Source organism: Clarias gariepinus, chromosome 11, assembly GCF_024256425.1.
Source record: "Clarias gariepinus isolate MV-2021 ecotype Netherlands chromosome 11, CGAR_prim_01v2, whole genome shotgun sequence".
Classification (NCBI taxonomy): domain Eukaryota; kingdom Metazoa; phylum Chordata; class Actinopteri; order Siluriformes; family Clariidae; genus Clarias; species Clarias gariepinus.
Window position 1 is genome coordinate 17,797,585 of NC_071110.1, and position 15,452 is coordinate 17,813,036.

General features: G+C 37.9%; 1 protein-coding gene across 1 annotated transcript; it reads right to left on the minus strand.

Annotated features, from left to right (window-relative positions):
* Positions 1-802: 802 nt before the first annotated feature.
* ppm1da (protein phosphatase, Mg2+/Mn2+ dependent, 1Da) lies at positions 803-9,824 on the minus strand. Its single transcript, XM_053507936.1, has 6 exons — positions 9,257-9,824; positions 3,690-3,918; positions 3,431-3,555; positions 3,098-3,279; positions 2,734-2,970; positions 803-2,605 (listed from the first exon to the last, which is right to left on the minus strand). Exons 1-6 carry the CDS (start codon positions 9,723-9,725, stop codon positions 2,237-2,239), a joined length of 1,611 nt encoding a protein of 536 aa, XP_053363911.1. The 5' UTR covers positions 9,726-9,824; the 3' UTR covers positions 803-2,236.
* Positions 9,825-15,452: the final 5,628 nt, after the last annotated feature.

The following is a 15,452-nucleotide window of genomic DNA, read 5'->3' on the forward strand; positions in this document are numbered from 1 at the left end:
GCGTCCAACGTGACAACAACGTGAACGCGCCAGTTCGCGAAATGATACCGAAGGTAGTTTCGTTTGGCTATAAAAAAAAATTGTCTATATGCGCAGACCACTGAGCTTCTACGGAACGCAGTAAAGGCCAAAAAGGAAATTGTTAGCGTTTTTTAATCCTCTGACGAACTCTAGCCATCAGGATGTGTTTCCCTTGTTATCTTGGACATATTTCGAATGATGAACCTCGGCTGAGTCACTTGTAGGCTGTAAACATGTCAGTACATGCGTTGTATTGTTTATATTTAATCACTGGTATACATTACCCATGATTTGCTTATTTCTTTCATATGCAGTTTGGGTTTATTCAAATAATGTGACCTAGTGAATTGACATCACGCGAATAAAATGCTAATTATCTCGCATAATAATAATAATTATTATTATTATATACTTAATTATAATAATACATATTATAATTAAATATTATATATTATAATATTAATAATAATATAATAATATTCATTATTATTCATTTATATATAATAATTATTATTACTATTATTATTAATAATGTCTTGAGACTATTAATGTCCAAGATAACAAGGGAAACACATGTCCTTTTTATTCTTTCCCGCGGTCCGTAGAATCTCAGTGGTCCACGCATAACCCTTCGCGGGCGAGCCTTCTCCTAAATGCGCGTTCCCTGCGGCCTTTTCACGGGGGTGGGGCTAAAAAAACGCATCCTGATGGGGGAACCAACTTCGACACAGCACCGGATTGTTTGTATGAGGTAGCCTACGTGAGTGAATCACACAAGGTAGAGAGCAAAGTTCTTTAATGTTATGTGAAGAAAACAACGTTATTGTTTGTATGAAGTAGCCTACTTCATTGAGAATATGTGCTACCATTTTACATTGCTACTAGCATTTACTAACATTTGTATTTTTATGTATCTGAGCAATGTTCTTTCATAAAAAAAAGGTTTGTTTAATAAATACAGATCTTACAACCATACATAATCTGTATACATTTTATTTTTCTGCTAAAAAGACTTGAAAAGCCTCGAAAGTCAAACCGTAGGACTTTGGACTTGACTTGGGACTTGCCTGTCTTGACTCGGGACTTGACTCGGGACTTGCCTGTCTTGACTCGGGTCTTGACTCGGGACTTGAGGGCAATGAATTGAGACTTACTTGTGACTTGCCAAACAATGACTTTGTCCCACCTCTGCACCACACACACGCACACATAATGGCAATTTGGAATCATCAATTAGCCTAAGCTGCATGGTGAGTACAGTTTATTTTGTGAAATAATTTGAGAACAGGCATCTTCGGAAAGCTTTTTCTACTGGTATACCACAAGGCTTCAAGTGGTAAGTCAACACATTTTAATTTAGTTTATCAAGTTTTTTTTTTTTTATTTACCTGGTTAAACATAGCAGCACCTTAAGTTGCACATGAAAGTCTCACAGACAGGGAAAAAAAGAACATTAAAAATAATAAACTCAATGTAACAAACATTAATCTGGAAATGAGATGCTGAATAATGCTAATATGTATTTAAAACTTTTAAAACGACATCGACGTTTATATATTTCTTGCTTGTTTGACGAGGTAAGATACATAGTGACGAGAGATTAAGATTCCATGCGGGTAGAAACTGTGTGCCATTGTAGTTCTGTAAAACAAAATGTATAAAAATACATAGATTATTAAATGCTCAAAGTAAATTGTCACTCTTTAAAATTGTTCTTTGGAATATGTACATGTCATCTACGAGGAGAAATATCTTCCCGGAAGATATGCATTCTTCTGTTGAATTTTTCACATGATCCTTCCACTGTGACGAATGGAAGACAGCAGGAATTCTTCAACATAAAGTGTCTGAGTCCCAAGTACATACAAGGCCAAAAAACATGTAGGTGATTGGACTGCAGCAATACAAGTTTAAACAAACACTATAGAGAAGGTGACAAGCGACACAGGAATTTGGGGCATTTAACCGACCCTCTATTATTTTACATGACCCAGAAAAAATTGGAACACAACAGGTTTACCACAATATGCCAGATAAAAAGCAGTACACTATATTGCATTGACATGCCTGCTTTATGCGTAAAAATATGAATCCATTCTTACATTTTTACCTTCTAACTTTAGAGCCTGGTTCCTCAGTAGCTTATTAAAAAAATGATCCGAGTTTGTGACCATCCGATACAAGTTTGAGAGTGTTGAAGCAACACGCTCGAATGTTAGCAGACGCATACAGTAGCATTTCCGTGCTCCTGTAACAGACCTTGCACTTTGTTGGACTGCTTTTGATTTTTGTTTCCACGTCTTAGAGACGGACGCTCACTATACCTCCGACGAGTAGTGCATGAGGAAGCATGGCTGTGAGGAAGGCTGCGGCGTGCCCTCTTTCCTGCAGGGATGGAGAGATCCTCCAGCATCCGTTTGCCAGTCGGCACTATGTCACTATTCTTGCCACCGTTCAAGCTTTTATCACTGAGATCTTTGCGAAGAAAGTCAGACTTTGATAATCCAGAACCGCTTGTCCCACTGTCAGCATTTTGCTGGCCCAAGGATTCCAGTTTAGAACCAAGAGAAGATACACCTTCCTCCTACAATAAAGTTAAATAATGCACTTAGAAGGCTTTAAGCCATAATGCATGTCTAAAATAGTACGCAAAGCCTATTAGAAAGCTTTGTCTGCAGTTTCTGAACATGTAACACGGGCAGTGATACAAACCTGGATCTGTGAAGTGCTGGATGAAGACTCTATAGTAGAGCTTGTCTTTGCTCCTTGCAGGTTGTACACAATTTCATACGGGGGCAAAGGTTCAAAAAACGTCCCTACTGGCTCCAAGCAAATAACTATAGCGCTGGTGTTGTCAGCACGAAGCAAGCGCTGGCTCCATCTTTGAAGAGCCTGGTTCACCAACTCCTGAGCACTACAAACATTTTCCCTTGTGTCTTGGAACTTAGACTGTGGGCACACAAAGTATAAAGTCTTTCAAAACACATTCTTTTGGTAATAAACAACAAAACATGCAGCATTAATAATAATAATTAAAAAAAAACATCACAAAAAGTCTGCTAATAACCAATCTCACCTTGGCCCTATCAGTCTCCTGACACATGGATACTGCTTCCTGTGGTGAAACCATGTTCCACAGGCCATCACTGCCCAGGATGATGTAGCGGTGCCGTTTTAGATCCAGCTTGATAACGGCAGTGTCAGGCTCAGGTGAAACTACAAACTCTCCGCTGTAGAAATCATAACTCCACAGATCACCTAAAAATGTATACATCAACAAACCCAGACACAATTAGACTGTGTTATGAAGTTTAATTTTTTTACAAATTACAAAGTTTTCATTGTTATCAGGAATACTAACACTAGGTCAGTAGTTATTCATTAGCAAAATATGCACTTCCACACTCACCTAAAGCTCGAGCGACAGCGAGGAAAGGAATCTGATCAATGACCGTGCTTCTTCTGACTGGTCCGTTGTGAGTAAGCCTGGGTCTTTTCCACACCACTCGATTCACCCCAGATTTTTTAATCACACTGAAACAAATAAGGACAAAAACGTCAACAAAAAGGTTTAACAGAAACAATCCTAGAACTAGGTATTCATTCACAATAAGCTTAAACTATTTACATCAGTTATGTAAAAGAGTACAAGTGTGTGTGAGACTTGCCTCCCTCCAAGTCCCTCGATTCGTTTCCTCTCTTTGGGTAACTCAGGTTTGTGATCCTGTGTGATTTCTTCTGCCCGCAGCACCTCATCAGTGGGACTGTCCTGCACCCCAAGAACCACAGCTGAGTCTCCAACATGGGCAACATACACACGGTCACGGCGAATCACAACTACGCTTGCAGTTGTTCCAGATGTGCTGGGCAGGCCAGTTGCTGTCCTTGGCCATTCCGCTGCAATAAGCATAAGACACGGCGCATTTAGTTTGGGGATAAGAAACAAGACTAGTATGGTAGGCACTGGTCTACACAAGTCGTGTGCATTTTTAGATTGTCTTAAAATTATAGCACAATTATAACAAAATTCCAGCATCCTGGCAGCTATACATGAAAATAGAACAAGCCGGTCTCTAGCTTAATTTATTTCCTGCAAAGCCAGATGGTCGAGACATAAACTTTATCATATCCTGAATTTACATAAAAACCAAATAAAAATCATGTTCCGCATATTTGTATATTTAAAGTGTCCAAGGCTTTACATAAACAATATAGCTGCCATTATAATGAACATTGAATCAAGATCAGGCTCTGGTTTGCTGTATTTGCTATTTTCGAAAGTGTTTATATAAAGCAAGTGCTAATTAAACAAGAATCTCCTTTATGATATGCTCTGGATATTGACAAAAACCAAACGGCGCACTCTGGTCAGATTTCTAACTGATCGGGTTTGCACATTTATTCTTCATAGAAGAACAGCAAATGGCGCAGTGGTAAAGTGCTATCCCCGGGCGATGCTGTTACCTCTCACAGCCGGAGGTCTAGAGAGAGCTGATTGACCGAGCTCTCTCAGAGGGGAGGAATAAGAGGTACTTTGTGCTCCCACATTAATTACTGCTCTACAGCCAATGAGGGGCGTCTGTGAGCTTGCGCACGCGGAAGGAGCGGCTAGTGCTTTCCTCCGAGTGCGTTACTCTGCCCCTAACACGGAAGGTGCGGCTAGCGCTTTCCTCCGAGTGTGTTACTCCTAACGGTGCGTGAGCAAGCAGTTCGAAAAGATGCGGTCGGCTGGCGTCACGCGGTTCGGAGTAACGCGGGATAGTCTTCGGCCCTCCCGGCTGAATGGTAGTGGTAGCCTTAATGTGGGAGCCCCCACAAGCTCAGCCAGGTTGCCATTGTTAACCCCGTCTGCTCCAGGGACACTGTATCATGGCTGACCTGTTGCTGGGATATGTGAATTTCACTGGGCAGTAATATGTATGTGACAAATAAACGCTTAACTATATAACAGTGTCTTAACTATATAACTCAAGTCACATGCTGTAGTGTCATAATTTTCACTTTCTAATATTAAATGTAAAAAATGCCTAGTTTTTAAACAAGCAAGTAATTAAACCGTAATTACGTTGACTCTCCCATCTCGCCATTATCATGCACAGAAGGTGAGTGTAAAACAGACCACACTCTGCAACTTTATAATGAAATGTTAGTGTAGCTGATGATGAGGAATGTAATGTAATATGACACTGCTTTATACCTATAGCTAGCTAGCTAGTTCATGCATTCATGACCTCCAGACTGGACTATCGTAATGCATTACTAGGTGGTTGTCCTGCATCCTCAATAAACAAGCTACAGTTAGTCCAAAATGTAGCCGCCAGGGTTCTTACTAGATCCAGAAAATATAATCATATAACACCTATATTATCATCCCTGCACTGGCTACCTGTTCAATTTAGAATTAATTACAAAATAGTACTACTTACAGTACATACAAGGCTTTAAATGGTTTAGCTCCCACATACCTAACCAGTCTTTTGATACGCTATAATCCACCACGTTCCTTAAGATCACAAAACTCCGGACTTCTGGTAATTCCCAGAATTTTAAAATCTACAAAAGGGGGCAGGGCATTTTCATATTTAGCTCCAAAACTTTGGAATAGCCTTCCAGGCAGTGTTCGGGGAGCAGACACGGTTTCCCAATTCAAAAGTAGACTCAAGACGCATCTCTTCAATCTGGCATACGCGTAACTCATCCCATAACCTCATACTCCAGTACACCTATCCTGAATAGCAACTACGCTAATTCTCTCCATCTTTTCTGTATTTTTCTACCCATCCGAGGCATCTGAAGATTGTGCCAGCTTTAGTAGACAAAGGCCAATCCTGCGAGGTTTCTGAGGCATCCAGAGAAGGACCAGCTCCAGCTGGATTCTTCTTTATGATGGCTGGAGCTACACATCCTGCTCCTGTGCTTCTAGTGATCCAGACCTTATCTGCCCTCTGCACCTACTGAGTCCCTGTGCTGAACTGGACTTCATGTTAATCTACACAACTTCTGTTATATTGAACTTTCACCTGCACAACACACATGATGTTATTTCTATCTGTTATCACCCAGATGAGGATGGGTTCCCTGTTGAGTCTGGTTCCTCTCAAGGTTTCTTCCTATTGCCATCTCAGGGAGTTTTTCCTTGCCACCATCGCCGTCACCCTTGGCTTGCTCATCAGAGACATTTCATTCATCATTCATTTATCTTATTATTATCTAGACACATTTTTCTCACACATACACACTTCCAAAAATTTCTTTTTCTTTTCTTAAAAATAAAAAAATAAAAAATTCTTTAATTTTTTGTGTGAAGCTGCTTTGAGACAATGACCATTGTTAAAAGCGCTATATAAATAAAATTGAATTGAATTAAATATAGTAGTAAATAGTTTAATCTTTTATCACCAGGACCGACAACCTTAATTCCTAAAAACAGACCAACTTTAAAATTGCGTTATTATACAATAATACAGTAAAGGGTGTAAGGGATGATGCCTGTATTTAAAGGCAAACAAGTTCTTGAACACCAATTTGATTGCTGTTCTTCAGGTCTACAAATTCCTGTAAAATTGGAACGCGGGTCTTTTTTTTTTCCATGTACAGAGAGAGGGTTGAAAGTTCTGCAAAAAAAACTTATATTAGATTAGTGTCCAGCAAGCAAAAGAAAAGCTTGGATTGGTTTATTCATTCCTCTGTGCATTCCTTATCTATGACAATGTAAGTAAATAACAAAAGCCCATTTTAGGACATTGGAGAAAGTTTTGTTTGAGAAAACAGTTCTTGATACTGCTTAAGTCTTATCTCTATTTATGATGAGATTCTGATGATACTTAGTCAGTTATAATATACATTTTAGTTGCAGCCACTGTCTGGAATTTAAAACAATTTGTGAGTGTCAGATTTTAATTTTTGTATCAAACATGTTTATTTGACCATTTTTATATTTTTGGTATAGGTCTAAAGAACTGGTCTTAAAACATCTTCACATCATCATCTCTTATACTTTTATGTCTTGAACTAATTTTATAAAATTAATTTCTCATGGTTTTATTTTAATTGGGGGAGTAAAACACCTTTTGTTCTTTTATATTTCCACCATTGCTGATGGTGGCACACTGTTTATTGTTTATTTATTTAGTTTACTGCTGGATTTAGTGAATTTTAAGGCCATTTACTGACTTTATTTAGAGTGATAATGAGAGCAAGAGCGAGAGAGTTCAACTCATGATTAGTGTCAAATGCCAGACTGATTTGTGCTTATGCACGCTAAAATAACAAAAAAAAAAAGCAGTGTTTGTCTCACCCATGCACGTATTAGTTCTTTTTTTTCAACTCCCTTGTTGGGTATATTTTCAGGATATTAAAGCAGGTTTCTCCTGTCCATCAAAGTGTCCCTGATGGCCATTTCCAGCCTACTTACTATCATTGTCTCTCTTGGAGTACTTTGTAAATAGTTGGTATGATAAATCCATAAGTGGTTTGTTTGGGGTACAATAACAAAAGATGTCACTGTCCTATGACAAGTTAAATAAACTTAAATAAACTAAAACTACTGGATGCTGTGTTCTAATCCAAATGTTGTTACACAAAATCCTCCTTCTTTGTGTTGCATGTTTTAATCAGCAAATATGCAAAGTAGGCCATTTCTATAAACATTTGGCAATACTGATTGATCACACAGGACTTGTACTTTTCTCACATTTATTAAAACTGAGAGATTGATGCAACAAACATTAGCGTGAAAATCAGGTTGTAACTTTTCATTTTTATGTGATCACACTAACAGTTTCACACTTCTGCATTTCTGACTGATTGAGGGCTACCAGTGGGATTTATGCTAAATTAATTTCTTAATTTTTCAGAGTTTCTTTCCTCTGACTAGGGAAACCAAAGAATGTGCCTTCTCAACTCCTGAATTCCTACAAACTCCATGCACTTCTCACTTTTGAGAAGTTCTGACCAATGGTGATGAGTTCAAACAGATGTTCTTACTACGACCAGCTGAGTGAAGCATTTCTCAAACCACTTTTCAGTTAGAACTACTCGTCGAATACTAGCATTAACATGACTTTGAATGTTGCTGGATAATTACAGCTGAGCAATGCTCCTGACTCTTTTGCTTTTAGCAGCTCTTATTAGTTTACACTAATGTTGTCCTGTGATGTCAATGCAGCAGACAAAAATGAGCCTCTGACAGAATTAACAGAAATACAACACTAACAAACAAATTACGAACACAATCACTAATCACATTATTGACATTTCAGCATGAAGATGTTTCCTGTGTCTCAGGGTGGAGCTTTTCTTTAAGAAAATTTTCTGGGATTCTCAAGGGCCAGTACTGGAATGTTATCATGAAAAAAGTTCAACAATCAACAGTGCTCATTACAGTGAGATGGTTATTACAGAGCTGAAGCCTAAACTTTGGATTAAATGCAAAGGACTGCCATCCCAGAGGGTTGTGACCTTGCATAACAATGCACTCTCACACATCTGGCCACACTGTAGACGCACTGCGAAAACTTTTTGAGGCTCCATCAGACATTCACCTGATTGGTCCCCTGCATCCTTAAGAGAACAAAGATTCAGTTCTAATGAAGAAGTTAAGACAGCGGTGCATTAGTGGCTTGCAGCTCAGCATACGACATTTTTAATGACAGAATATGAAAGCTTGTTGACAGATGGTCAAAGTGTACTAAAAAGCGAGATTGGAGATTATGTTGAATTATTATTATTTTTTTTTCACATAAGGATAATATAAGGCTATTTTACAATGTTGGGAGAAAACGTGATGTCCTTTAATAATAATAATAGTAATAGATCCCATGATGTGAAATGCTCTTAAAGAACCAGATGCAAAACAGCTCGACTTTTTTACCTCTGGGTCATCTGAAGTCAGCAGTATATCAGTAATCGGTCCAGAATTATCAATGCACAAAGGGAAGAAATCAATTCTGTGTGTAATAGCATCAGTTCAGATGCATTAAGTAATATTTTGTTTTTGCATTCAGGGTAAACATAAGTGCTGCAGTGTGAGCTCATCAATATGAGCATTTGTTGCAATTTATACTTTAAAATATATATTTTTGTCTATGGATGCAGAGTTTAGGGAAACGTTATATATTCAGAATACAACTATAATCATATAATCAATGCTTTTATCACGTGACGGTCACGTGCGTGATTAAACCGTAAAAGCCTATAATAAACAAACAAAACAATAAAAGGCAGGCGAACTTACGCAGTTTCTTCCACATGGCATGGTGGCAGGCGATAAATCCCTTCCGTATGGCTCCGCACACTTCTTCGTCGTCTGTCGACCAGAAGCCTCTTTGTTTTTTGATCAGATCCCAGAGATGGTTCTGGGCGTAGCGCGCCGCGTCGGGGCCGCCGTGTCCATCAAAAACCGCGTAGAAAGCCACAGCCCGGGAGCGGCGAGTGTGCTTCAGCAAACCGCACTCAGCTTCATCGCTCTCCGCCACCGGAGAGAGCCGCGATCGATCGGTCGCGAGGCTCTGCGCGCTTTCCGCGGGTGTGTGTTCAAGCCGCTCGCTGGCGTTCTCCACTTCCGCCTCGCCTCGCTCTGCAGCCGCGTTCAGCTCGTCCTCGCTCGGCTCATCATCCTGCTTAATCTGTACAAAATCCTCCATGTATTTCCTGCCTCCTTGATCTAGATAAACACTTGCTCGACATGAAAAGACGTTCTCCATGACTGCCCGGACACTAGACGCAAACACAAACGCAATTTAGACTGATATAGCGCGAGGCTCTTTTCTGGCTCTTTGTTTATTTTCGACCTTTGTAGGCATGCTCGGAATATGCTGACGTCACCGACAGGAACCGGAAGTGGTGAAAATAAAAGTCCCCAATTAATGTTATTGCAGAGATAAGAAGTGATTATCTATCTATCTATCTATCTATCTATCTGTCAGTCATTATATATCTCAGCAAAGAAATGCACTATAGTGTGTAAAAGTGAAAATAGAACTGTATAACCATCAGTGCAAATATTGGCATTGTGTAACTTAAATGTATATATATCACTTATAACTTTGACCCTGGTGCATACTTGAATCTGGTTTACTGATTAGCAGGTTAGCTGTTCAAGATCTAGACAAAGCAAACTGCCACTGTTGTGGTCTGGGGTGCTACTGTATATCATGGTTGACGTGGTGCTCTGACCCTAGGTTCCTAATAAGCTGGGATATGTGAAGAAAAGAATTTCAAAATGAAGGAATGTATATGTGACAAATTAAGATTTAATACTTATAATATTAAAACAGGAATAATCTAAATGATAATATAAACCTGGAACAAATACTGGTGTTAATATTCTTATTCTTCTTTGTTTTTTAATGACATTTGCCATGTAGTAGGTTACAGTACATTACAGCCAACTGTAGGTCCCATTCTCTCTCATCTTCCTCGTCTTTTCCAGTCCATTCATTTTAAAAAATGTCTAATCCTTCCTTCCCTGATCTTGCCTTGTTCTGTTTCTCAAACCCTTCATCAACTGCTTGGTGCCTTTTTTTGGAGTTCTGTAAGTTTCAATCACTGTCACATTTCAAATGAGTAGTTCACTGTTCCCTCACACCCTGCTGTTGCAGTGCTTTCTGGTGTACTGCAGCTGTTCCCGAGCTCATCTCCTCTGGCTGATGGCTTCAGCTTGGCTATCTTGATGAGTATCCAGAATAGCCTGCACACCAGTGAGGTCCTGTTGGATGATGTAGATCTTGATGTGCAGCTCCTCACACCTGGCTGTCTGCTCCTGTTCTTTTATCACCTTTTCATGCAAATTCAGTTCCAGGTAATCCAGCTGCCTGATCCCTTAATCAGAGGCCTTTGTCAATAAGTTAATAAGTCCCTGTAACGTGGTCATCGGTTTTACTATTGCAACTTACCCCCTCAGAGATTTAAAGGATAGTGAAGCTTACCCACAGCAGATTCATTACATGTGCTACCATTACATGCAAATAAACTGTGCTCACTGCCGTTACTCATGCAGCTTCAACGTTTTGGCAGATATACTGTATTATTACCTCAAAGTCTTACATAAAATGTGATGATGATGCCACTGTTACATTCAGTGACACTGCATACTGTTATACGGTGAGGGACGCCTGATTTACCGCCCAAAGAGGATTTCTGTTAGATGAATATAGAGAGATGATTATGATCTTCTGTTATGATAGCATAATATAAACAGAGCCACACTGTATTTAATAATTGTACTGTTTATTGTTGCATTAATGAATTAAATGATGCCTAATCTGCCACTGAACATAAAGAGCGAGAAAGAGAAGATGACCGTTTTAGCTAATTCAAAATTAATAGCAGAGAAATTTAGCCCCATTGATATTTGGCGGGAACATTTTCCTCAGACTCATCAGTATACTTGTAGTAATAAATACTGTCCTCTGCAGTCCCGAAATGATTACTGGTTATTATCTAGGTGTTTGGTTGACAACAATATTTGTGTTAACATTAATAATACTCATTAACTGATCCTAGAGCCTTGTTCTTTGTTGTTCTTCTCTTTTAATCATGTTTCCTCCAAAAGGCATCTTTATGGAAATTTTATAATTCAGTTTTAAGAAGTGAAGGAGATGAATACTCAACTCATTAAGAAAGCAAAAATCGGAAAAAAAATTTACTCTAATTCAGAATTATGTAAAGATAAATTTGGAAGTCTGAATTTTTCAGACAATTTGGTCCCAATTTAGCTAAAAGCAGATGATGATTCTCATTTTAATCTTTCTTTACTTAAAACATTTACTTGACTATGAAGTGTGAATATAATAAGCTTCAAAATATATAATTTTTATAGGTGCAGAAGGTGCTTTTATTAGGTCTAGAATTAAATAAATTGAACAAAGTGAACAAAATTCTGGAAAAACTTTGCTCAAAAAATTCCTCCATTGAAAAATTAAGAATGAGTGATAAGATTTTTATACACCCTTGTAAGATCTTTGATTACAGTATGAAATTCTATGGGACGTTTTATCAATTTAGTTATTGTAATGAATCTAGTTCTTTTTTTTTGGGATTATATTAGTCACTTTAAAAGTCTTACTGATGATGAGAGATCAGTACATTATTTTATATTAATCCTGAAGAAGTTTTTTAAGGCTGAAAATCTATAACTTGAAAAATAATAAATCATCAGGAAATGATGGTCTAACAGTAGAATTTTATAAAATGTTTGCACAACATTTGTTCCTTTCTTGACAGTAAGTATAGAAATAGTCTCTTCCACCATCAATGACTCAGGATGTCATCTCTCATACCTAAACTTATATTTATTTGAGATTTTTAAAAAATATGGACACAAGCTGCTCTTTCTATAACTGTTCTCCTGAAACCACTGACCATTTGTTTTGGACCTGTGATTATTCAAATTTTTTGGCCAGATATTCTTACATAAAATAATATATTTTATAAGTTGATTTTATTATTATTATTTTTTTTCTTTCAAAGATGTTATTTGAATATTTTTGACAAGGAGGAAGAAGATATCTTTTTAATTGCTTGTTACGTGGCGCGGTATGAAGAGCCGCACCACGAGATGTTTTAATGATTACAAGAGCGCTGACGCAGGGTTTTAGAGGGGGTCAACGAAATATGAGTTTGTGAGAGTGCTTATGATACGCACGGGAAGACCGTCCCGTTTGGAGATGGCGTGGAATTATTAAATAGAAACTTAAGAAAACTGAAAACACAAAGTAAACAGAGCTCCGCCGTCCACGCGAGGTTCTGGAAACTAAAACTAATATCCTCTCGTGGCCTAGGCGCTTACCGAGGATTTATTAGAAGGAGATAGAGAGAGAGGTTGTGTTTTTGGTAAAACTTTATGCTTAACCTGAGAGCGCGCGCTACGCGGATGCGTGACGCTCTCTCTCTCGCAGAGGCTGGGTCTTTTCTTAGTCTTTGGCCCTGATACCTTACCGATAGTGTTGGGACGTACTGTGCCGATGCTTCAACGCGAGTGTCGAGAAATCCAGGAACTATTTAGTGCCGCGCGTTTCGAGGCTTGTATTGTTTACGGCGACTGACGTCATGAATGACGTTTGAAGCCCCTGCTGCGATTGGCGGTTTAGGATCTTGCCGCCATGTACTGACAGATACAAAGCCCAAGCTTTGTTTTTTTTGTTGTTGTTGTTTTTATGTGCTCTGAATGTATTTCTGATGTATATATATATATATATATATATATATATATATATATATATATATTTTTTTTTTTACATTTACTTTAGTATTTTAGGTCTTTGGCTGTGTTTTTTTGTCTTTCCTATCTTGTTTTGTAAATATCTGAGCATAAATATGAAAAATTTTTTATTTTTATATATTATATGAATAAATTGTCGCCCTCCCCAACAGTTGCACATGCACTGCCCTTCTCTTTCCTCTTTTCAGTAACACTGTTTGAAAAGCGTTAATCACATCCTGCCAGATTCACATCAACAAAGCACCTATAATGTCTTTCATTATTATTATTATTATTATTATTATTATTATCTTCTTAGTAACATTGCCCCAGTTAGAAAACATCTTATCTCTTATATGACAGAAATTATGAAATATTAATGTAATGGAGGAGGATCACTTTGGTATGTGTGCTGTTTTCATGGAACATTGATCAAAATGTAACAGGCACGAAAATACACAATATTATATAATAACACTTATTACAAAAAACACAAGCACATTAATAGGAGGAGACAATAACAATAAATTGGCTATTATATTTTGCTCACAATAGAAAAATGCTCAAAAATGGTTGATGAAAATTATGTATTATTCCTATACCCAACCAGTGCCAGATGGCTTTGAGAGGATCACATACAGTACTGGTAAAATGACTACGAATACATCTGCTCGTCTTACATTCTTTGACCTGTAGGGGGGTTTGTGTAAATGAAGCCTCGAGAAATGAACCATTTTGTGAACCAGTTGGCTGGAATGCTTCAGAGCTTCATCTCGCCATTAATAGCTTTAAGGTTTCATGAGGCTTTATCTTGGTAAATGATCACACGTTTCTGGTGCTCCTTTACAGTTTTTTTCCCCTGGTGTTTTTTATCTTCTCTGTTAATTCTCCCTGGCCATGTTGTTTTAAATGGATTGTGTATTGTTTGGATAGTGTGTTATTACTTTTGTAATTGTAAAAAAGTTATTACAATGTAACTATCGCATTGACAACAGCTTGGACTGGAAATGCAATACAGACACAGTCTACAAAAAAGGACAGAGTAGACTCTACTGAGGAAACTCAGGTCCATTAATGTCTGTTGCAGATCTTTTAACAGTCTGTTGTGGCAAGTGCAATATTCTTTGCTTCCACCTGCTGGGGCAGCAGCATCAGAATCAGTGACTCTGAGAAACTCAACAAACTCATCAAGAAGGCTAGCTCAATACTGGGTGAGCTTTTAGTGGAGGGAAGGATGTTACACAAACACCATCATGGAGAACACCTCACATCCCCTCCAAAACCTGCTGGCTAAACAGCGGAGCACTTTTAGTAAGAGAATGCTGCAGCTCCGCTGTGACGAGGAACGCTATAGTAAGTCTTTTCTGTCACCTGCAATAACTCTGCTCTGTGTCAAGAGAGGGATCTCCTTCCCTGACATCACAATAAATATGCTCATATACATTCTGTCTTTAATGCACTATGGTCACATCCTTCATTCATTGCATCCTCTTTTTTATTAGTATTGCTGGTTATATAATTTCTGGTTCATTCTCTCGATTACTACTTGCTGGTGCACCTTATGTACAGTTTCATTCCCACCTGTATATGCAATCATCATGCATGTATACATAGAAGCAGTAATTTCATCTTCATATCATTTAATAACATTTTTCTACCTGATTAATGCACCTTAAATTGTTACCAGTGCTTATTTTTTTGCAATTTTTACTATTCTTGTTTGCTGCTTACTTGCTGTATATTATGTGGACTGGCTGCTGTAACGATACAATTTACCTTTGGGATTATTAATGTTATCTATCTATCTATCTATCTATCTATCTATTGTTTTTTAGAAAAATAAAAAATAAATAAAAGACGTGTAAAGCAACGTAGTTTAGACATACTGCCCTTAAGTGTATCTGAATATTAATTTTTCTGATGCTTCATTTAAGTGTCGAGGCTTCCCAGCCAATAGTAGTTTCAGTGGTTACCTGACAGTAACACAACAGGACATTAATACTTACCCGTATTAATAATATGATAATTGCAATACTACTTCCCAATAAAATATGTAACACAATATTATATAATACAATATTACACACATATACTAGATTACTGTGCAATAGTTACCAGTGCTCTTGGGTCATATTTTTGGTACTTACTGTTTATATTTATTACTGGACTAGACACTTTATATTTGTTCGAATTTGTTTTGCAGATTATTTATTACATTTCCTTAGATAAC